This window comes from Felis catus, chromosome A1, assembly GCF_018350175.1.
Source record: "Felis catus isolate Fca126 chromosome A1, F.catus_Fca126_mat1.0, whole genome shotgun sequence".
Taxonomy (NCBI): domain Eukaryota; kingdom Metazoa; phylum Chordata; class Mammalia; order Carnivora; family Felidae; genus Felis; species Felis catus.
The window spans coordinates 146,775,474-146,801,017 of NC_058368.1; the positions used below are offsets into that span (position 1 = coordinate 146,775,474).

The following is a 25,544-nucleotide window of genomic DNA, read 5'->3' on the forward strand; positions in this document are numbered from 1 at the left end:
ATGAATAAAATATTTATATTTGAAGAATATTCTAAGTTCAATAAATTCAACTGAATTATACTAGTTTAAAAATTTTTAATTGCGAGTTATAAATATCAATTGAACCACATGTCACTTGAATGGCTTAGTTTCTTAATCAGTTAAGACTGGTAGTTCTCAACCATGGTTGCATATTAGAATTGACTGTGGTTTGGGGGAGGGGGGAGTGGTTTAAAAATTCCCAAAGTCCAGGGACACCTAGGTGGCTCAGTAGATTATCTGATTTCTGCCCAGGTCATGATCTCATGGTTCTTGAGTTTGAGCCCCACATCTGGCTCTACTCTGACAGTAAGGAGCCTACTTGGGATTCTATGTCTCCCTCTCTCTTTGCCCCTCCCCAACTCACACTCTTTCTCTCTGTCTCTAAAAAATAAATAAAAATAAAACATTAAAAAACTTAAAAATAAAAATTCCCAAAGTCCAGACCGCACCCTTCACCATAATCTGTTGGGGAAAGATGCAGATCTTAGTGTTTTTCTAAAGTTCCCTAGGTAATTGCAATATGTGAATACAACTGCTTTAACATATTACTAAGTTTTCATGTACATTGAACTTAAAGGTTGGCTTTTAAAAACATTATTCCTATTAAAACAACAGAATTTGCTTCTCAGCCACTTGAAATTTGACTCTCCTCACAGGAATAAGTACCTTCCAATGGAGTAAGGACTTAATTCATCTTTTCTCTGGGCTCACAGCAATCATTATACACAAATGTGCTTATTTATCAAAATAGTAAAAGACTCATTCTGCAAGCTCCATTTTAGATTCACATGCAAGATTCTCAGCATCTTCAAAGAAGAGCCATTCAAAGACTCGAAAACCTCAAACTCACTTGATTTTTATCTTTTTCTGCACTCTTGCTCTCTCGCTTGTGCTCTCTCTCTCTGTCTATATCTATATCTGTATCTATATCTATATCTATATCTATATACACATATATATATATGTGTGTGTATATATATCTATATATACATATATGTGTGTGTGTGTGTGTGTGTACACACACACACACATATATATATATATGTGTATATAGATATATAGGTTTTGGTAGGTAGAATTTTCATTGACCAAAATCAAAAGGAGAAAAATTTTAAAACAAACAAATTTTAAAAACCCAGATATTTCAAGCAGGATGAAGAACTGGCAATGGGGCCCTTTCCTTAGAAAGAAAAATATGAGAAGAAAACATTCTTAGAATTCCTTGTCATCCAAGAATCTTGCATTTGTTGTTAAAGCCACTAGCTTTTCATTGTTAGGTAAATGAAGAATCTGAGCTTTTTCCTACACCTTGGGAATACTCCCCTAGATAAATAGAGCTCAGCCTATAGTCAGATAACAACTAAATAAAGAGCCATCTTTTAATAGCTGAAGCATGTGATACTGAACAGCCCCAGTGGACAGAGATAAACGGAGAAGGAAAATTGGTTGATTTCAAGAAAGACATGGAATCACCTTCTGGGCTGACCCAAGTTGTTTAAGATGATGAGTGGCTATGGAGGTGACAAAATTTATTGGCCTGGAAGAAATATAGAGAAAATAAATAAGCTTTGTTAGCTTCTTTAGTGAAAAAAAAACTGTGTGCAGTGAATTTCCTCCCTAAGATTGGTGTGCATAGCCTGATGTCAGTTTCCTAAATATATCACCTTATAGAGAAGCAAAGACTCCGGAGCCATCTTAAGCTGTGTCTCTAAGCAATTCTAAATAGAAAGCCCAAGAAATTGAGACAGGAAAGGAAATATCCTTTTCTTACACTTTTGGTATCAGTTTCTTCTCAGTGCATCCATAGCTCCCTCATACTACCCCATAATCTTTTACTATTTTTAGTCTCCTTACATATCTGACCATAGTAGACAGGGTCCCTTTTACTTCAGAATAGTCTCAGTATGAGGTGTTAACACTTGGTAGGGGACTAAGGACATCACATGTGAACAGTTTAACTTGTTTTTAATGTAAGTACTATGGAATTCCATGGGACCCTTCGATGCTAGTACCAACCAGGCTTTGTGTTTGACCGGGCAGTAGTCATACATGAAATTTGCTGGCAAAGTTGAAGATGATATCCTTCATCTCTGCCAGAAGTTAAACACTTAAAGATTATGTAATTTGATATTTACCCTTGAACTTTCTTTTCCAAGGTTGTTCATTGTATTCCACATAAATAGGGGTAAAATGTTAAAGGGCTCTTTTCTATTTGAATGTCAATGCCTCAAACTATTTTGGGTGTGTTTGAATTCAAGTCATTCATTGTACCAGCAACAGCCTCTGTATCCAAGAATCTATTTCTATATACTAGCACTCTCCAGAAACTATTTTCCATGTTGAAAATTCAGGGAAGGGATGGAAACCTCGAAAAGTACATTCCTTGTTGCTAGAGTATAGAAACTTTACTATGAAAATAAAGGTGTTTCTTTTAATTCAGTACTAATAATTGAAGTCATAAAGTGTCTCAAGTACATTAATTTAATCAGTACCACAGATTTCTGCGATTGCTAACCTGGTGAAGAAAATAAATTAAAATATTTGAGTTATATAAAAATATTTTTTAAAAAGCCAATAGATTTGGGGACATACTATTGCTGATTTATCATTATCATAGATATGTACCTTCCCCCCCCCCCCTTAGCTTTGCAAAAATAATAGGAAATGGAAAATGTTATGTGTTTACAATTTGAACTGAAATGTATGAAAACAAGAATGGGTTAAATGCCTTTTCTTGAAATGATGTAACTTACAGAGTTTCACTGAAGAATAATAGCTAAGATTCTACAACTCAGAAGAATCAAAAGATACTGCAGTAACACAAAATTGACTTTTAATGTTTGTTTACCAGTTCATTGTATCTTACAGAAAATGAAAACATTTTTTTTTTTTTTTTTTGGTAATACAGATTGGTTTTTCTCCTCAGATTTGTACTCAGTAGGTATTAAATGCCTTTAAGTACTGATTGCTCTTTTAATCAGGTGGTTTAATGACTTTTGAATTTTGCATTTCTTTTGTTGTACATCGTTGCTGCTCTGGCAGTAGTGAGCTATGATACAGTTCACTTATCAACAAAAATATGTCAGTTATCCATTGATTGTTCTTGATGCATTCTATGCTGAACACTGACAGGTCATTCCCTTTTAATCCTCCCCTCCTTAGTGGTCAGCTACTCCATGAGACCACCATATTCTTTGGAGCACTGAAATCAAGAAATCCAGTATGGCTGCCAGCAACCAAATCAGAATCTCTTTTGAGTCTACTTCTAATTGCCAAAATAATAAGCAACTATATTATTGCATACAATAAAGCTTTAACAGGTACCGGCCCCCTTTCTATGACAGAAAGTTTAAATTTACAAATACCATATTTGACTAAAACTTACTGTGATAAAATATGGCAGCAGTCATTTAAAGATGGTTTCCAGTGTTAATGTGACTTATTTTCATTTCCATTCCTTCTTTTCATATGAATCATTTCTTTTGGTTTGTGTTTTCAAATGTAGGTATCTCAGTGGAATTTTCAAATCAACTTTGTCCTTTATATGGGCCACAAGTGTTAATTATGGACAAAATGATCAAAACAGGATTTCCTAACCCAGACTCCCATCTCATCCCTCTGATATTCTTGGAACCCTAGTCTGAGGAGTAATTTCTGAATTTGTCAGTGCTATACTGACTTTCTGTTGGGAATTGTATTTGGATAACTTTTCTTTTTTAGAAATTCTTAATGAGATATCTTGGAGAATGAAGTAGGAAAATAGACATTGGTGGAAAACAGCAAAATAAGAACATTAAAAAAACCCTTACTCAGGTAGAAGTCCAAAGGGACAAGAGGATTCTGATCCTTTGAGGGAAGTCAGAAGATAAAAATTCTGCCCAGCAGTATTCATTCTGTTAAGGTTTTTTTTCTTTCTTTTTTTTTTTCTTTTTTTACAAGCATGGAAAAATGGTGTGCAATCAGTATAGATTTTATTTAGCTAACAGTCACTCCAGAGATTTTGATCAGCACCAATTCCAATACTAGTAAGTATTCAAAAGTTAAGAAACACTACTATGCTTAATATTATAAAGGTAGAGTTCTGCAGCAATAACTGAAAATAATATATCTGCCTCAACAGAAATTTGTTCCCACTTGGATTTCCAATAAAATTCTTGTAATGTGGGTCATAATCATTCAAGTATGGGCTTCCTCCAATAAGCTAACCCCCATGTTGGAGGTGTTAAAGTTGTTATTTTGGAGATACCCCTCTTTAAATAATATATTCATCTTTTCCTAGACCATTCAGGTATTTTTAATTTTGAAGTTTGAGTTCTAGTTATATCAGCAGTGTGTTTGAGTTGAACTTCACAATCTCTTTGGATTTATATTTTTGTACAATTTGCATATCCAACCTAATGTAAAAAGTGCATGCATACATTGTCCTCTTTAAATATTAAAGCATCGGGAATTTCCCAGATCTACTTTGACAAAAGAAATGGCCTACTTTTATTTACAATATTTTGTCTAAATAATGTATGGATATAATTATGGTTTCATGGACTTCCGATTGTTCTATACCTTCCACATATGTAACTCTACATTTATATAGAGTGAATTTATTAGAATTATTACAGAGCTTTAAATGCAACCACAATCAATTCAGGAAACAGGTTTATTTACTCATGTTCATGGGAGGAAAATCTACATAAAAACATTCATGAAAGCATACCAGCTATGTCATACTTGGATTATTATACTAAATCCCATTTATTAGAACTCATTGTGAAACAATGGGAAACCATGAAATGTAATTTGAATACAAATATTGGTCCCTGCGGGGTCTCAACAGTCATAAAAATATAGGAAAACAGAGCTTTATTTAATATTGGAGCTGCTAATGTCTAAAGTTGTTTTTCTGAAGCTGGTCTTACCCTTTCATTTACAGCCTTGAAGATTTTAGTGTAAACTCTTTCTTTGCTGAGAGCTTCCACATTTCATTTGAGCCTAATGACGACCAGCAAGGAAAGTGATATCATTGACCACATTTTCTATATGGAGGAAGGTTTAGAACCACGTGTTCACTTTTTTCCTCCCACACAGGCACCAGTTGGGCTTTCTAGTAAACATACAAATAAGAATAGTAAGAATTTTGAATGTCGGGTCTGTATTTGTTTAGGCAAGTGTATAGTTATACATTATTTTGGTGATTTAAATTTTATTCATGTAAGGTAAATAAGGAAATATTAAATAGTTTAAAGTTATTTTTATAGGACAATAATATTTCATAGGCTAACATAAAATCAAGCTGCTAAATTTTACAGTTTTTCTGTCCAGCAGTTTATCTATATAACTGCCCTGAGTAGATGCTAATGCTGCTTAGCAAACGGCCCTTAGAATTTAAATATAATTCAGTAAAGCTACTCAAAAGATAGAACAATTCTTCTCAGGCATGTGTAATTTTAATTAAAAGAAGATAGGAGTCTTTCACTGGTTAAATATTATCTGCTTATTTACGTTTCGTACTTCATATAAATGGGGTTATTAAGGAGTTTTAACTGTGCTTGTTAATATGCATTGGAGTCCATATGAATTTTTTTAAATTTTTATTTCTTGGTCAAAAGGCAGGATTTTTAAGAGTAAAACATTGCGTCTATTGCAGACTTGAAATAATACCTTTTAGAAAAGTGTAGATTGTCCCATGTGTAACTGAGTTTTGTGCAATCTCTCAGAATCTCAGTTTATGTAAAGAAGCCTGTATTTCAAATCTGTTGCTCTAATTTGCTGATTGTAGTACATTTCAAAATTGTACAAATGTGTAAAATTTGTGCTTGTGGGAGCTGCTGCTCTGAGTAGCCGTGCTTCCCTTAATTTAATCCTAGCAATTCTCAAGCTATCGCGTGCCCCATTCATGAAAGGATACTTCGCTGGGATGATGTAGCCGAAACAGTTTGGCTCTAAAGCCTCCTTGTGTAGCGCTTCCCTTAAAATTATATTAATTTATAATATATACTGAGTGATAGCTTTACAAAACAAACAAATTGATGAATTGGTCTTTATGAAAATGACTCTTTACAGTAAGTAAAAAAGGGTTATCACAGTTTTGGTAAAACTTGCATGAGTTCGTATTGAAAAAAAAACACCTTTCACATGTTCTCAATGACCTTGACACTGGCGTGCTCTAGGGGCACCCTCAGTTGTATGCTCTGAAGCAGTAGACGCCATACAGCTTATGCTTTTTGTCTGGGAAACCCACAAAGCGCACGGCAGCCTCAGTAGGACTGCAGCGCCTTCTTGGCCTAGAGATGGGGTAGCGGACACTGCCATCCGCCAACCAGCCCGCATCACAGCGGTCGTATCCCAGAAGTTTCCAGGCAGCGAAGATCTGGCCCACTTTGGCAATCTGAGCACCATCGTTGAGACAAGCCTGCACCGCCTCATCATAGGTCAGCTTGGTGGGGTGGATCAGGTAGTAAAAACGGCCTGTGGAGGAAGAGAGAGAGAGCGCGCGTCAAAGGCCTGTCTGCGACTGCGCCATACAGAGACGGAAGGAGCCCAAACGGAAGCGTTTCTCGAGGAAGGGGGATAGAGAGCAATGTCTATAAAGCTCTGGGAACATAGGATTGTCACTTTAATGTAGTGCCCCTCAGTCATTTGCTGTTAAATTAACTTATTCCTTGCCCCTTAATATGTGTTCAGACATGCCCTTTTATAGCTTGAAAACAGAAAAGGGAAATGACAGTTGCAGTTTCTGTTAGCTAATTAGTGACTCAAAGGGCCCTTCTGTAGCACTAGAGCGAGAATTCCATGTTAAAAGCAAGAGCTATTTAAATTCTAGCTGTAGCAAGACTGAGCCCCAGCACAAGTTTCTGGAGAGGCAAAATTTGAATGTGAAAAGATCAAAACACATTCCTGACATAAAAGTCCATTTAAAAAAACTCAAAAGCCCTCAAGTCCTTTTCATTACAGGTATCAATAAGACATTATTCTTATTCAGAGACTACAGTATGAAAATGCAAAAAATACAGGAAGTCACTTGCCATAAATAATACGGACTCAGAATGCGAATCCAGTCTGTTCACCTACTAGCAAAGAGAATGAATTTTTTTTTTTTCAACTTGTCTCCGTGGGAGCCCTGACACCTAACCATATCTTGATTTCACAAGAAAGAGCAAGTTAGTCTCCACCACTTACTGAGTAAAGTTCATTACTGAGATGCCTTCAATGTGTATTAAATATGCATACAAAGTGTGAAGTAACACCGACTGACTGTGGTGAAACAGTGAAGATTATCTTAGACTTTTAGTTTCAGGTAGCATAAAGTCACACTCTTTTATCTGATTACCCTTTGCAATGTGATGTCTTCTTGTCCTCCATTACCTACAGATTATTGAAGAATAAATTAATGCTTGCCAATTCTTCTGTGACTAAGACAATGCGATTTGGAGGGAAGGTAGAGGCCACCGCAACATTAGCTACAAGGTTCGTTCTGTCATCCACACCAGAGGTCCCCAAACTGGAGCACAAGAGTCCGCTGGAGTTTTGTTAGAACACAGCCACACCCATCCGTGTAGAATTGTCTATGGCTGTTTTGTGTTACAGTGTACAAAACCACATTGAGTGGTTGCAACAGAGACCCTGTGGCCCACAAAACCAAAAATATTTATTATCTGGCCCTTCACAGAAAGTTTGTTGATCCCTGATCCCTTGCTATTTTTCCTAAACCATGTCATCAGGGAGCAAAAATATAAAATGATGGGGCCAGTGTTGGCTTTATGGATGTGTGACCTGTACAGTTACACAGGGCCCCATGCTTGCTTTAACCTACTGCTGTCACCATCTTAAAATTCTTAAATTTTTTTTTAACGTTTATTTTTGAGACAGAGAGAGACAGAGCATGAATGGGGGAGGGGCAGAGAGAAAGGGAGACACAGAACCGGAAGCAGGCTCCAGGCTCCCAGCCATCAGCACAGAGCCCATCGGGGGGCTCGAACTCAAGGTCCGTGAGATCGTGACCTGAGCTGCAGTCAGACGCTTAACCAACTGAGCCACCCAGGCCCCCCAAATTCTTAATTTTTGTATGAGGAGCCCACATTTTCATTTTGCACTGGGCCCCACAAATTACGTAGCTGGCTCTGGATGGAGCAAGACAGGGCTGGGGGTTACACGGAAGGCAATCAGCAACACCGAGGCAACCTGATCTCTCTTCTTCTGCGTTCACCTCCAGTGTTACTGCTACTTAATTTTTCTTGCCAAGTTCTCTTTACTCTGAGCTCTCTCCTGATGGTGCGCTTTGCTGACCAACCCTGAACATAACTGGCCTTGTAATTTAGAGAAGGAGAGTATGACTCGGAAGCTACCTTCACTTCACTAAGAGCTCTGTATCCCAGGGCACACATCTCTTTTGCGCACAGGGGCAGCAGCATCTTTGTCAATAAGAAAGAGAACCCTTACAGTTTAAACTATTTTATGATAATCTGATGCAATAAAACCTAAGAATAGTGGAAATAAGCATTTTTGCTTGCCCTGCGTGAATATTTTAAAAAATTATGACAGTAAAGAACTTTACATGTTCAAACGGGAACAGTGCATCAAAACCATGTTCTTTTCTAATTGGTAAGATTAAAAGTTGAGCGTGGCGTCATAGTATGCATTGGTCCCCGGGATAGGAAAGAAGGCAGTACAGTTAATAGCTTACCATTGAAGTTAGATGTGAAACAGAAAACATCGTATCTGCTTTTATCTTTGTCCCAAAACCCGTAGTTCCTGACACCGGGCACCGTGTTCTGGCCTCCACAGGGTTCCCTGGGCTTTGTGATGGGATATTGCACAGACCCGTCACTGAGCCAGCCGGCGTTGCACCAATCCAGCCCGCCCCGCCAGGCGTCGTACAGCTGGTCAAAGGAGGCAATCACAGCATCCTGGTCCAGACAAGCCTGCTGTGCCTCGTGAAAATTGAGATTGTAGCGCCCCAGTCGTGGGAAGTAAGGGAACACCACACCTGTCCAAAGGAGAGGCCAAGGGATTAGTGGTACAAAAAGGAACAACTCTGAGCAAATGCCACTTGATTGGTGAAAACCTAATAGAATCTCCATCCAATGAAGTTGCAGTTTTTGGTCAACTTGAAATGGTTTCTCACGGTCCCTTTTCCTCATCAACAGTGTCTTAGCTCTGAGCATGTCATAGTCAGCTATGCGGTTTCATAACTTCGGTGATTTTACCCTTTTGCTAAGAGCTCAATCCAAGCCTTAAAATTCTCTTTGCTGGAATGATTCATCCACAGGTTATGTTTTTCAAATAGCCCCCCTTGAGAATTTACCTTCTGCTACTAGTCACTAATGTTAAAAGGGATTTCTACTGAGTCCTTTTTAGCTGGGAAAAAGTCAATAATGAATACTAATAGTGGTAGAGGGTATAGAAACAGTGCTCAGAGAGAAGGTATTTTGTTTTTTCCATGTTTTTCTTAGTAATCTTTCTTATATAATTAGTAATTTGCTTAATATAGCCTTTTAAATGTATGAACAAACACGGTAACAAATGATTCAAATGTAGATATATACTTGCTTTTACATATGTTTCTAAAAACTTACAGATAAGAAATTTTCATTTAGGAGGTTTCTTATTTGGAGAAACTCTAAAGTGAGTTTACATGTCTAGCAAAAACCTAATTAAGCACCCATACTTCATATTAATAAGATAATTCTTTCCAGTGTAGCACAACCTCCATAGAGAGTATCCTGACTTTATCCTTTTTTTTTCTATGTTTATTTATTTTTGAGAGAGAGAAAAAGAACGCGCGCTCGCGTGCGCGCGCGGGAGAGGGGCAGAGAGAGAGAGAGGCAGAATCTGAAGCAGGCTTCAGATTGTGAGTTGTCAGCACAGAGCCCAACGTGGGGCTCGAACTCTTGAACGGCGAAATCAGGACCTGAGCCGAAGTCAGACGCTCAACCAGCTGAGCCACCCAGGCTCCCTGTGACTCTTATCCATTTCAACTTTTAGTGTAGCCCTTAATCTTATTTTATTTTTTCTGTCCTTGAATGGTGCAGCTAAAATGAAAGGTTTCATTTAAAAATATTTCTATTACCTTTTTCAGCTTTCATATTCGTATATTGAAAATTGAAACTAACTTTTAAAAACATTTTTATTGCAAATAGAAAAATAGAAAAACCTTTCCAAAACTTGTCCTATACAAGGTAGATACAGAATAAACATCTTTTGAGTTAATGCCAAAGAATTAAGTAAAATATTTGAAAATGCAAAAGCACTTAACGAAAGTGAACAGTGTGACTTCGGCACTTGACTTTGCCTGGGAAGATGCAATTACTTTCCAAAAGCATTCTTTTTGGTCAGATCATCACTAGCGGTCATTGAACCCTCTCGTAACTTTCTGTACAATTTCCTTAAAGGATAAGAATCACATCACAAGGAAGCGAAGTTGTATCATTTGCCGGACTTTAAGAAAGACCACTGCATCAAAATGTCTCCCCATACAAGACTGTTAATTTATAAACATTTAAAAAAGGGGGTGCACCTGGGTGGCTCAGTCAGTTGAGCATTGGACTTTGGCTCAGGTCATCATCTCATGGTTCATGAGTTCAAGCCCCACATCAAACTCATTACTGTAAGCACAGAGCCCTCTGTCTCCCTCTCTCCGCCCCTTCCCCACTCATTCTCTCTCTCTCTCAGAAATAAACATTATAAATAAATAAATAAATAAATGACTATTAATTTAGAGTGGTTATTCAAGGAAGGCCTTACCTTGGATTTTTTACTATAATTAGAAATGATTAATACTTGAGCATGTGGAATATGAAAAATTGTCCCACTGACACAGTAATTGGTAGGTTATATCATAAGTGCCATTTTATGAGACCGCAGACCCTATTCAAGATGAATCTACAATTGACTAATAGTGTAACCAGGACACAGGAAATGTTTTCTTTTATAAGTTGTCCTGGAAGACTCTACAAGAAGAAATTTCAATAGCCTAAATCAAGTCCTGTCCACTCAGGGCCTCTGCAGGACACGTTTGTCCCTCTAGGGCAGTCCAGCTGGCACTCTTCACTGGAGGCAGAGATCCAGGAAGGCTTCCTGATCTCATCCTGCCTTCTCAGGTTCTTGGCTGAGGGATCTGTAAGCTGAATCAGAGCCAAAAGGAAGGAGGAAAAGACTCTGTCAGTTACCACTGCCCCCTGCAGTGATGGGGGTGGAGGGGAGTCTGAGATGGTTCTATCTAAGAAGACCTATTTCCAGGCATCCAGCTAAGAACCCCAGTTAGTGCTGGAAGGATCTGCTGTAGCCCTGCCTGTCCCCTCATGCCTTTCGTCCTCTTTGCTCAGAACTCCAGCAATGCCAATGAAAAGAGAAATAATTAATTTATCCAGTAGAGATTTCCTTGGCAGCTAGACCCCAAGTGAAAGGAAAATCTCAAAGTGTTTCAACCTGGAGAAAGAAACCTTTTGGGTTGGATTTTGTTTCCCAGATGTCTCAAGATGGAAATAGTGGAGGATGTAGGATATTTTAATTTGTAATAATTTTAAAGACCTAGACAACCTTTCTGGTTTAAACTCACTGTGGTATATTTGGTGGACTATCATGGACATTAGGAAAAAATTTTCTTTAGTGGCTATTCTTGATTAACAATTGAATGTTACTGAAACACAATTGATTCAGTTCCAAATTTAGTGTACTGTATTTTTATTTAAGTTCTTTTCAAATTTAACATAACTTCATGCAACCCCTTCTTAAAATCAAAGTGAAACCCTATATGACAACTTTATTATTTTTTAATTGTAGGAATAATTGGTCAACTTATTGTTATACCAACTCAAAAGATTTACTTGAATTTTAATGTTTGATGATTATGGAAATAATACATTCCAGGGAAATAAGGGTCATTTTCTATGTCTTAGCCAAAGTGGTAGAAGTTTCACTGTATTGAGCACATTGGGTGCACACATTTCAATAATCTTGATTCTTACAAGCAGGGGCATTTCTGAAACTACATGTTTGTTAGCATTTTATTTATTTACTTGTTTTGCTTCCATTGAGTTAATATTTTAATATCTAAGACTATAATTGCAGAAACCTTGGCTCTGTGGAAAAATGTGTAATTCCTACAGCTGAATTATGGAGCAAATGGTTATTGCTTTCATCCAGCATTACAAAAATAAGAAAAGTTACACTTACACAGGTGACACCAAGGGTGTGTGATTATTTTCCACGTATGATTATTTTATAGTTATATGTCAAAATGTTATCAAAAACCATATCTTTTCCCATGAAGGGCTGGTATGTATCATGACAAAGGAGATTAATAAGAATGATATATTGTATGGAAAAAATAATATCAAATGACGTGAGAAGTTCAGTTGTCGAAGTATGTTTTGAAAACACATTCCTTAATATTTATAATTTTGCAGTCCAATTCACCCTAGTTGTTGGCAAATAACAATTTGTTAGACACATAAGATGTTCATACCATGGCCCATATGAAAGCTAATGTAAATTTCAGTAACTTTATAAAGTAAATATATTTAGTAATAAAAAGACAGAAATCATGGAGTATAATTTTACTGTCTTCAGTGCCTATTAGTTCTGTACACATCCTGTACACATACATATCTGAAATTATTTTTCTATTTGTAAAAGTTCTCATACTATATTTTTGTATATTTGGAGCTGTTGTCACCAGTGGAAAACCAATACAGTGGAAGGTCGGAAGCACAAACATCATGTTCTTTTTTGTATCTTTATTTATATATGTGTTGATTGCTGAGATGATTTCTGCAGACCCAGCTATTCATTAATTTCTGGTGACATGAATTTCTTCATTATATTGACATGAGGCTATTCTCTTGTTGGGTGCTGTTTTGGGCATGGTGGGTAATCGGGAGTAGTCAGAGGGCGTTACCCTACTCAAGATTCTATATGAAGAAATTGCACGGCTAACTCCAATTTATATGTAGTTCAGTCTCTCAAAAAAATGTATATATTTTTTTTTATCAGTGTGATTCAAAAAGTTCATAAGTCACAACTAAGAGCAAGGCCCTGTACTCGGTTCTCTAGGATACAGGTTTGGGGTGTGCCTGTTACTGAAGACAGCTCATGATTTGATATGCAATTTGAATCCAAGACAGAATAAAATCTTGGAACATAAATACAAAGCATATAATTTGGACATCTTGAAGAAGAACGATTTTTTCCTAATTAGAAAAATTCTTTGGAGAACATAGCATTTAGTCTCTAATAAAGGGCCAATATAATTTAAGACGTTGTTACAATTACAGTTGAAAAGGCAGCATAGTCATGACATTTAAAATGATATTAGTTTTTGGTGCTCTTATTTATGTGCATGAGAACATTGACAAGGAGCTTGAGTGAAAGCTGCCTGAGTGGTAGATGGTCACATTAAGAATGTAAATGATAATGAAAAAAAGTCAAAAACTGGGGTGGAGCTAGTAAGTGATAACTGCAAGCTTGCGTTTGCACATGCAGTTTATTTGAGCCTTTACAACACACCTTGCTCCTCTATCCCAGACTATGTGGAAACTATCAAGTCACTTTCAGGCAGCAAGCAAGCTCCTGAAATTTTATTCTCCAAGGGTTAGCTTAAATTTTTTGTGTGCAATTGCATTTTAAAATATGTGTCCTTATCTCTTCTTGCAGCAGGTATAGATAAAATAATATGCTTTCTGAGTTTTTCTTGAAAAGATTCAGTAGAAATAGGGTTATATAAAGCAAGATAAAATGAGATGCCATTATCATAATTTCTGAAGCTGGACAATAGTATATGGGGGGTCAGTCTTTCTACTTTTCCAAATATTTGAAATTGGCTATAATAAAAATTTGTATCCCACCCTATTACTGAGCTTAGAGCCCTAAACCAGTCCAGGTGGATGCCGACTGTCTATGGCCTCTGGTGTTCACATGTTTACCTTTCAGGAGTTTCTCTCTCATACCCACGATGCCCTCTCCCTTGCTTTTTCACACTCTCTACCCTTTGGAAGGACCCTTTCATCTTTCATGGTCCAAATCAAGTGTTGCTTCCTACTTTCCATGGCCCCTGCATGGCAGGCATTTTTTGTTTTCTGTATTTAAAAGTTTAAACGCATTTTATCTAACATTCAATCACTTGTAAACGATTTACTGAGCACTAATTTTATTCTTGGCACTTGATTGCCCTCAAGTAGATTGTAGTTAGCAAGTGGAGACAAGCAAGTTTACAAATATTTACAAGACAAAATGTGATGAGAGCTAAATGGAAAGCTGTGTAAGGTGCTGTGAAAACATCACAGCTTAGGAGAGGAGGCAGAAGGTACAAGATAGAACTCTGATCTTATTCTTTGAAGATTTGTATTTTCTTCACTTGTTTGGAAATGGATTCATGTATATGAGACTAAATGTTAAAATGTTAGCTTTTTCAAGGCAGGTCCGCTGGTTACTGATGGCTCCTACCCTTTCTGCAGCACACAAGAAAGATGGAAAAACACTACCTGCATTGAGGGGAATTTCAACAGCTACCATGAATACACCAATTAATGCAGTATGACCAAAAGATAGTTTGTCGGTTATCCCCCAAATAACTCTGGGACCTTTAGGAATCCTCTCAAGCTGGGAGCTGCCAAAGACTGCTGTCTTTTTGAAGCCTCTGGTCTTCTCTCCAACAGAGAATTTCTCCTTCCCGTGAATCCCTGGATCATAGTGGATAAAGGCATAGGCTTCTTCCAATGTCTTGGTATCAAATTCTAATTCTAGCTCTTACCACTGGCCATGTTACCTTAGAAAAGGAGTTTTCCCTAAGTCTCATCTGTCAAGTGGGATTACTGCAAGTGGGCAAAATACATAGTGAGCACGATTATAGCAACTGGTTTGTACCCACTTACTTTACCAAATTCTACCTGATTTCATTTATTTATTTTAACTGAAGTGTAGTTGACCTACAAAATTATAACTTCTGCCTTATTTTAAAATACTTACTTTGTAAAGTATATTGGGATCTTTAATGGCCTGTAAGACTTTTGAATTAAAAGAACCAAGACTTGGAAGTCTTTATATCTCCTGGCACCAAAACAGTCCTTGGAAAAATATTTATCAGTTAAATTGGTTTCTTGGACACATTTACTTGGCTCGTATGCTTATGGGTTATATGGTATGGAAGTGTTCCAATAGGGCGGAAAGCATGATGATTTGGGATGGTGCAGGGCCTAGGCAGGAAAAAATTATTCTTCTTATAGTTCCTTTTCAGCACCTTTAATTATGTCTTGAATACAGTCTCAGCTTGACCTTAGAGTGCCTCATCCTCTAACACATGAATCTCCTTTTCAGACAAGGGTAAAGCAGGTTTCATGCTCAAAGCTATTAGCACGCAGGTATCCAGGTGGAAGATAGAAGTATCTTATATTAGTTGTATTTATTTTTATGGTGTCCTTCTATTTCTGGTGAGTTATATGGGTTTCTATTCACTTAAAATTTCATTTTAAAATAAATGTGGGGAGACAGTAAATATGGTATGTGAATTACTTGGGTTTGGGAAATACATGGTATAAAAATAGAATTTTAGAAGAAAAAGTAACTCGATGGGTAGTAACAGTTCAACCTATTATTCGTAGAAAAGGAAGCCAGGTACAGTAAATATAAATAACTTTCCCCAGTTATAAAACTCATACTGGCAGAGCTGGGACTAACCTAAGAGTCTTGGGACTACTAGCTCAAGGCTCCGTCCACTGTCTGATGCCCCTTTGATAAAGGAAATTGGCTGTCAATTCATATTTGATGGTTAACAGTCTTCTCTAAGCCAATCACTTGTTTTATCTTGAATAATGCTAATGTTTATGGATATTAATGTAAATCAATAAAAACTGAAAGTACAAGGTGACATATAATCAGGAGCCAAGAAGTACAACTAAAACACACAAGAGAAGGTCACAAAAATGTACTTTATGATACTGTGCAATTTATTAGATACATAAAGCTAATAAATCTCCATACGTGTGATGGGATTCTATGGGATTCAGAAGGTCACATCTTCAGTGATGTGTTAATGAACCAACACACGTGTGGAAAAGGCACAAATCTGTCCTAGGATGTGAAAGGAGCTTCTAACAAACATACACCTATAGTTTATGTGCCTAAGGAAGGAAAGTATTCCAACAATATAGCCATTAGTCATCCTTCAGTGTAAAGAAACACTGAAATTCATGAATATGAGATATTTTGAGATATGAGAAACAGAGAGGAGTTTCCCTGTCAGTGGGGCATATAGACGGTGGGCTTTGGGCAGAGGGGAGGTGGGATGGCGAGGACACTTTTTATTGTTTAGCATTCTTCACATTTTGGTTTTTAAAACTTCTGAAAAGATTGCCTATTTAAGAAATAAAATTCCTCCAGAATGCCTTGAGTATGTGGTATTCGGTGTCTAAAAGAGTCTGGACCATTAAAAATGTTTACTTCTTTACTTATTTATTTAAGTAAATCTGGAGGGCACTTTTTTGTTAAATTAAGTTTTCAGTTAGTTGATAGAATACAATTACATGTATTTTAGCTAGCAGATGTCCTTCACAAAAGTTGGCATTATTTGAAACTGAGATAATTTTAGAAGCATAATAAAAATGCATTCAATCTGAATTTCTCAATAACTATGTAATGAGATTTAAATTTTGAATAGCATAAGGCAGTTTCCAAGTATTGTTAATTCAGTTCCACTGCACGTTTCTCCTACTTGCAAATAGCTTCACTTTTACGTATAACCATTGTGTGTACATTTCAAACATGAAAGCTGGAATCAGTGACAGACTGCAAAACACAAAAGAGCAGAAGCATTCCATTCATGGGCTTTTGAGTTCTCACATTATCACTGTGGTAACCACTAGACGTTACTCATCATGAAAAATGATTAATTATCATTTCCAAGCTTAACATGATTTATAGGTACCTACCTTGCAAATCTAATGCTACCACAGCAGTATCATCTTCTAATCCTTCAATCACCTCACACTTATATCTCCCATAATCCTCCAGGGTGAGGTCTGCGATCACCAGAGAAGCATCATTATCACTGCCTCCCTTCAGAAACACTCTGCCCTGGTAGCCTGCATAGGCTTTCTTGTGATATCCCATGGAAACAAAAACGTCCACTTCCTTGAGGTAATCTGAAGTTAGCTTGGTCCACTTGATTCGGATTTTGTGGGTTCCTGAGCCAAATGCTGTAGGGTCTCGGTAAAATTTACATGGCAGTGTAACATTGCCACCTCTATGTGAGAACACCTTGGTTTGTTCTGCTTCTACAAGTAGACGGGGGCCATTTTCTGCTATTAAAAAAAAAAGAAAGAAAGAAAGAAAGAAAGAAAAGAACCATTAAAATGCTTGTAGACTTTTTAAAAAAAATAAAATAAAATATGCTATCTATATATCTATACAGGGTATCTGACAAAGCTTCTCTGCATTCTTGAACACAATCTTTTCTGAAGCACATGGAAAGGTACCTCTAATACCTAGAGGGCATCTATAAGGGAGTCATGCATTTGAAACCACTGAAAAAAAGAAGGGTGTTAATTATACTAATTGAGAAGTATTGAATAGAAAACTCCACAGTCATCAAAATTTGATAATTTAATAGCAAATTCCATTTATTTTCTCTACATTTCAATATCAAAAATGTAGAAACAAGACCAAGAGAAATGGCATAGTTCCATGACTAATTTCATCAATATAAACCAAAACATCTCAAGATTTCAAACAAAACACCTAAGATTTCTGATATAATAAATCTCTTTTTTATTTATGGGAAGAATATAAAACTACATGATCAGTTTTCATTGCACTGTTCTGGGCAAAGAACTTAGAATATCCTCACATATGTGGCTTTTATTCACATATACACTTGTAATATGACATTCTGGAGCATTTCAAGCAGTATGTATATATTTTATTTTCATATGAAGACTAGACATCGGAAAGGTACTTTCAGCCAATGCTTTAAAGAGATTCAGGTTTTGAAATATATCCCTCAAAACTTGAATGTTAAAAGTATATCCAAAGTTACATGTTATTTTCTGATTAACCAAAAGATTACTGGTTCTTTTGTACCCTTAAAATCTCCTTCTACTTCTTGTCTTTGCTTTCTGCTACATTTTGTTTTATAGTTTATCTTATCGCTCCCACCTTTCTTCTTCTTGCCCTTTGGTTTCCCTCCTCCCTCCCCCAAGAGCAAGAGAGCCTTCCAGAGAGCACCGCAAGAGTCCAAGCCTGCCAAACCAGCAAGGCTCCTGTTCTCTAGGGAGCCAGCTGTTATTTTCACATCTTGGCTTTCTCTGGGGTTCCCCCTGGTTAGCTCATTGTGCTCTTGACCTTGACAAGGTCTCTTGAGGACGTGCAACATTTGAAAATGAGAAAGCAATTGAAAAACTCTAGGACACACACGCCTTCTCATCTCCACACAGCTTTCGAAGCTTGCCAAAAGCTACCTTTCACGAAGTTCTGCAACTCTTCCTGCCTGTGGCAGGCAGGTAGTGAATAAACCTTGGCCATCAGTCATTTAACATATACAGGTCAGGAAGAGTACCCACTCACCTCTGGACAGATCCATGCCTTACTTATTTAATGGCATACACAGGATTCAGATTTTAAAATAAAAAGCGTGAGGAATAGAGATGGTAGTTTTATTTTTATCATATAGCAATGAGTATTTTAAAATGAATATATTTCATTTAGAAGTCAGCCCAATGCTCAGAAACTGAAAAGTTTAAGCCATTAATGCCTCCACTTGGAATAGATAATAAATTAAGGATAATGGCTTAATTAAAATGAATCATAAATCCAGCTCATTAAGCATTTCCTTTAGATTTTATTCTTTATCTTTTTATTTAGGATCATAGAATCATAAGGGATGAATGGTAAATCTACCCAACTCTACCCTACATGTAATTTTTTTCCCCTACAACATCCCTAATGAGTGCATCCAAGTATCTTCTTTCTGGGAGGAGGAAAGTGCTGTCGACTGCTCAGTAGAGCCTGAAGGGTGTAGGGAATATCTCCTACCTAGTTCCTGGAAGGACACCTGCTCCAGGAGGTTGTAGTCTCATGATTCTTTGAAGGCTTTCACTTTAAAGTTAAAACCAATGTCCAAATACACAGGGATAGGGGATATTATTAAGTATTCTTATACTTAGAATTATGTCTGACCAAAAGTAAGCGTGCACTCACTGCTAACTCTTCCTACTGCATAGATTTTGCATAGTGTTTCTCAAATATGGTATTGCCTGATATTGAGCCTAATTTTGGCATATATTAACCTTCCACAGTTCTACTTACTTATAAAGTTATGAACCATGTGGGGTGACAGATACATAAAATGCCACTTGTGTCATAAAGGAGATGTAGAAATTATTGTGTGGTTTTACATAATCATAAGGTGTTCCAGAATGAATACAAGGTCTGAGTGTTTCATAAATTAAAGAGTTCAAGCAAAGATCAAAACCCTTGCACAAGGGACTGAGACTTCTAATTTTTTTTTCCTGTGGTTACCTGCACATCATCTCGTAGTATTTTAGAATTACAGGTTTCTGATTTTTTTTAGGTACTATTTGTTTGTAATCCAACATTGTGAGTAGGTGATGATTTATGTGGTATAATATTGAGAATTGAACAGACACCAAAAATCCACTGATTTCCCACAAAATAATTTTTCTAACAAGGCTGCCAGAATGTATAAAATTCTACCATTCTTGTTTTTTGGGAAGGGAGGTTGGGGTGTTGTGGTAATCAATGCCACAAGTCTGTGGCTGAAATTCAAAGAACTCTAAGAAAGATGTGCAATATGTAACACATTGGGTGACTGAGGGCCATCAATGTTCATTAGCCTACACCCCCAGCCTGGCATTGAGAACAATGGTTTTTTGTTTGTTTGCTTGTTTTTAGAAGATTGACACTGCACATGATACAGCACTGAGGATCGTTGGTGAGAGTGATCTGTTGCAGAACAAGTGAAATGTAGGAAGGAGCACTGGCCAGTGAGTCAGGAGCTCGGGGTGTTTGACTGACTGGTCTGCCTCATGAGAACATTCAGTTTAAGATTCTTGCCAGGCTCCTCGTGACAGGCAATCATGTTAGGGGTCAGCCAGGAAACATCAGCTAGAGAGGGGAGAAGGCAGATACAAAGAACAGAAAAGGGAATCGAGTGTGCGCATGACAAACTTTGCACCCATCTTGTCTAGGGTAGGTCTTGAATCTCATCATTGGATGCAAATACCTAAGTGCCTTGAAATTTGAAATTAATGTTTAAATCAGCCTGTTTGATAAGTAGGCAGTTGCAAAGCAAATAAGAAACAAGGGATAAAAATAAACTTTGATCATCAGAATGAGAATTGCTTGGTTTCCTTTTTTTTTTTAATAAAAAGTATGAAAGAATAAAACTGGGCAACATACATATGCTCATTTTGGAAGGACTGGATTTTTTTTTAAAGTTTAATTTGTAAGTAACAGAAATTTCCTATTTCTATTAGTGTCCAAGACAGTGACTTGACAGATTTGATACACTTCAAAGACCACAGTTGTCTCCAGGGGAAACAGCAGGCCCTCATTATTATTTTACAGATTCTGCTGTGAAATCTAGAGGACATCATTCAGTTTCACCAAATTATGAAAGCATCGGCATGACCAAACAACAGATCTTTGCATTGCTGTGTAATTTATATGAAGTCTTTTAAACAATAGGACAAAAGCAATTAGTTGCAGAAAAACAATTTAGAAATATGGTATTGGACTATTACCCATTGTTTTTCGTTCCTTTAAAAGTGTCATTATTATTATTTTTTTTTTAATTTTTTTTTTGTTTATTCATTTTTGAGAGAGACAGAGACAGAGCGCGAATAAGGGAGGAGCAGAGAGAGAGGGAGACACAGAATCCGAAGCAGGCTCTAGGCTCCGAGCTGTCAACACAGAGCCTGACGTGGGGCTCGAACTCATGAACCATGAGATCATGACCTGAGTGAAATTGGATGCTCAACCAACTGAGCCACCCAGGCACCCCTATTATTATTATTATTTAGCAGTTCATTGCCAAAGAAATGTATGTAACAGAAAAAAGAGAAGGTGTTACAAACCGAAGTTTGCCTTGTAAAAAATTTTTTTTCACGTTGATTCATTTTTCAGAGACAGAGAGAACACAGTGTGAGCTGGGGAGGGGCAGAGAGAGAGGGAGACACAGAATCCGAAGCAGGCTCCAGGCTCTGAGCTGTCAGCACAGAGCCCGACATGGGGCTCGAACTCACCCTGGGATCATGACCTAGGCCGAAGTTGCCTGCTTATCCTACTGAGCCCAGGCACCCCTTAAAGTCTGTCTTTTAAAAGTGAATTGCAGATTCTGCAAAATAACCAGTGTTAGTATTGGTTACTTTCTCAATAGGGTACACAGATGAAGTAGCCTCAAGACTTGAGGATTTCTTAGATTAATAAAATGTAAAAAAAAAAATAAAACAATAAAACTGGGGAACATATTTAAGATGGCTAAACAAGGACATTAAAAATACTCTTCTCCCAAGAAAAAACTCCACCAACATCATTTGAATTGTTTTTATTGTGGTAAAATGTACATAAAATTTGCCACTTCAACCATTTTTAAGTATACATTTCATTGGCATCAATTACTTTCACAGTGTTGTGTAACCACCACCACCAGTATTTCTAAAAATTTTTATCACTTCAAAGAAAAAGCTAATTCCTCCCTGGCATTCCAAACTGGGAGGCAAAAATTCAATTGTCAGCTCCACGATGAGTCATTTGAGAAAATTGCACAGGTTTTAAAAATGGTTCCTTATTTTTGTGACATTTGTTACCACTTGGCTGGTTTGGATCTGTGAGACTAACACTGTGGAAGGTGTTAGTTTCCTTAGGGCACACAGACTGGTTCTAGGTAGTTTCACCATGAGCATCCTTGCTGCAAGTATTTTTGCTACAAATATTCAGCTGCATGAATAAATGGTAAAGGCAATTTTGCCATAAAAGATTAAAGAAAAAACAACTGGTTGCACTTTTGGTTTGGTAGTTTGTTGGTTTCATCAACTGGTTGACAGTTTGGTTTTATTTGTTCGTTGATGCAGTACTCCCATTTTATGTTACACAAATTTTAGCCTTCGTACAGTGACACAGAGTTTGAACCCATGTTTCCCATAGAGCTTTGGAATGTCTCAAAGGGACAGGTGACAATATGCCAAGAACAAACAACAACATAACAGGCTTTTCTATTGTGATACAAAGCTCAGTTACAGATGTGCATCCTCATATTTGGACACTGTTAAGCCTCTTAATGAAGGACGAGATTGTAGAGAAGAAAGAAGAAGCGAGATGCTGAACAAGGAGTTGAATCAACAGGGAAAAAAAAAAGTCCTAATACTATGAATGAAAGACTTTGAAGACAAGTGCTTAGCAACCATCCACAAAACAAAATCAGTTCTTTGTTCGTATTGCCATGACTATACACACATTTTAAATGTATTCAAGTATTTAGTATTTCGTAATAAAGTCTTTTTAATTTTGTTATTCCTATTTCATATTTAATTATGCCCCTTTTTTAAAGTTTATTATTTTTTTATTTTGAGAGAGAGAGAGCGAGAGAGAGCGAGAGCACACGCAGGGTAGGAACAGAGAGAATCCCAAGCAGACTCCACACTGGCAGCTCAGAACCTGATGTGGGGCTCGAACTCACCAACCATGAGATCATGACCTGACCTGAAATCAAGAGTTAGATGCTTAACCACCTGAGCTACCCAGGCACCCTTCATTATGCCCTTTTAAATGAATGTGCCTTTAAAAAAAAATTTGTAGTTTTTTATGGCACAGTGGTCTTACTGCCAGTTAGTTAGGCCATGAAAATATCTGCAGCAAAAATGCTTGTGGTGAAGACGCTTACGGTGAAAATACCATATATAAGCCAAACCTGTTGGAGAATGAGCAACTGAGATGGGTTTCTGTCTTCATGGCTGTGCTTAGCATAATCTGCTGCAAATGACCGCTCTGTCTCTCTAGGCCATGCCTTGTTAACATTGTTCCTCCAGCATCATGTAGTGCCTGGCGGCAACAAGGGTCTAGGACCACCACGGGCTGGTGCTGCCTAGTGCCTCAGCCGGCTATGGCAGTGAGACGTGGGTGTGACGGGGTTTGCTTTATATCCTGATGTGGCTCCAAGATAAACACATTTTACAGACACAATTAAAGATACCTGTTAAGAGCCCAATATTTAAGCAGAATACATAAGTGAGATCTTGGTTTCTCACTGTACCTCACACATTACATTTGAGTAGCATGCATAATTTCGGAAAAAAGTAAGGAGCATCTTACTCATTTAGCTGAGAATATTTTGTTTCCTTCAAACTGGAATGACTCTAGTTTTTTCCTAAAGTTGCTCGCCAGGAGTCAGAGCCTCCCATTGTTTGGCTATGATTCTGTTGTGTCTAGTCAGCTGTGCATCAAAAACTTTTATGAGGGCCCTTTCTGCTGTCTTGGCTGCCCCCCTCGGTCCCCAGACAGCCTTCAGTGTCCTTTCCAAGGGATCGTTGCTTTTAATTTGTCAGAGACAGCTTCAGTTTCTACACCAGCTATTCCTAAATGCAAAGGGTGCTGAGCCTCTCTTCCGGGACTCAGCATTTCAGGAAAAGCCAACCTGAAAAGGCCAGAGGACAGGCTCTAATGATCCATTCTTGCCCTGTCCTCAACTAGCCGATCTGGGTTTGAGACCTTCTTGGATTTGTCTGTAGCCCATCTTTGCTTTCATCTGGAGTTTGAAGTCTGACCTGGTGCACCTGGCTGGCTCAGTTGGTTAAGTGTCTGACTTCAGCTCAGGTCATGATCTCATGGTTTGTGGGTTTGAGCCCCGCGACGGGTTCTGTGCTCACAGTTCAGGGCCTGGAGCCTGTTTTGGATTCTGTGTCTCCCTCTTTCTCTGGCCCTCCCCTGCTCTCTCTCTCTCTCTCTCTCTCAAAAATAAATAAGCATTAAAAAAAAAATAAAGTCTGACCTGAAGATACATAAAGGTATGTGTGTTTCTTGCCATTTACTTAAATTCAAAAGAAATAGTTCTATTTGCTTAAACTGTATCTGAAAGGATTTATAAGAAACACAAGCAGCTAATAACTTTGGTAGCCTGTGGGAAGGTAAGGTGGATATTTGGGAGAGAAACCTTGAGAGATTTTCATTGTGTACACTTACATGTATTTAAAAAATTTGGAACTGTGCAAATATATAACCCATGCCCACACTAAATAGAATGATACAAAAATAAACAAAATAGTCGGGGAAATTTAATTGACAAGTAAACGCAAAGCTTTGCCAAAATTATCTCTGGAGAGATGCACAGGAAGATGGTAGCCACAACTACAGTATATTGTGTGATTGCAGGAGTATATTTTTGTAGACCTATGCGTCTGTTAATAAAAATGTTACCTTTAAATATGTCTTCGAAGCATGAAAGTTTTACTTCATTTTCCCTATTCCCAAGCCATTGACAAAGGTCCTGACTGTTGTCTAGTTTTGACTATAAAGGGTAAGTCCAATGCTAGAAATCTGGGAAGTGAGGTCTACTCTTTGCTGTAAAGTGATTACAGCTGTTTGTGACCATCTGTGACCCTGCCATTTGGACTCACACACTATAAGAATACACTTCTCCCCACATTGGCCCTGACCTCCTGCCAGGGCCCACTTTGTTTCCAACTACTGTATAGTCTGTGCCCTGCTAGCTCCTATCAATCTGCAGCTGAACCAAATTACCTAGAACTGTGGCTTCCCGATGTCCTTAAACGGCACGTGTCCTTTCTGTCAAGACCTGCATTATCTGATGTGATGTGCTATGGAGCACTCTCTTAGATATTGACCATATCCATCTTCCTTCCTTGCCTTAGAGCTAAATGGATTCTGTAATGGGAAACTGCCCACACCAAAATATAGTATTGTTTTGAGTGATGTTTATCATGAATGTGCACTGTGTTATTGTCTTATCCAAGTTTCATAGTAAAAAATAAGGATAAATGTTGTCATTGTTTTAGAGCCTAGAGGTTGATCTATGGCAATATTTGATTAAAAAAAAAAAACAACCATTTTTTTTCCCCTTGGGACAGTGGAACTTTTTCTTCCCAACGGATATATTAGACAAACCTTTGCCACATATATCTGATAAAAGGTGAGCTTCTCTGCTTGAAACAGGTATTAGGAGACTCCAAGTAGCTCTAAGGGATCCATCCATTGAACACAGTGTAAAAATCTTTGTTCTCAGAGGTAAACCTGAAACTGTTAATATCCTGAAAAATACTCTGTCTCTTCTCTGTTTTTCTAGCAGGAAGAAGTAAGTTGTGATGAGAGTGTTTAGCTCTGTCTGCTAAGTTCTTTGTGGGCTTTGTTTTTCCATGTTCATGATTTGTTCATGTATGTTTTTGGTAGTTATAATTCTTTGATGAAACATATGGGCTCTTGTATTGTGTTACTTAACCTTTCTGTGATTCTGTTTCCTCCTGAGTAAAATGGAGTCAAGCCACCTTCTTCCTAGATTCTTGTGTGAG

General features: G+C 37.5%; 1 protein-coding gene across 5 annotated transcripts in view; it reads right to left on the reverse strand.

The window, feature by feature from the left end:
• Window positions 1–4,661: 4,661 nt before the first annotated feature.
• Window positions 4,662–25,544, reverse strand: part of HAPLN1 (hyaluronan and proteoglycan link protein 1) — a 71,256-nt gene continuing 50,373 nt past the window's right edge. For 4 of the 5 annotated variants that reach the window (XM_019836372.3, XM_019836379.2, XM_019836382.3 and 1 more), the window contains 3 exons: window positions 16,938–17,309; window positions 8,699–9,001; window positions 4,662–6,483 (listed from right to left, as the gene is read on the reverse strand). In XM_019836372.3, the coding sequence (XP_019691931.1) occupies window positions 6,194–6,483; window positions 8,699–9,001; window positions 16,938–17,309 (965 nt within the window). In that variant the 3' untranslated portion in view covers window positions 4,662–6,193. The remainder of the gene's footprint in view (window positions 6,484–8,698; window positions 9,002–16,937; window positions 17,310–25,544) is intronic. The other variant, XM_019836384.3, reaches the window with a different exon arrangement.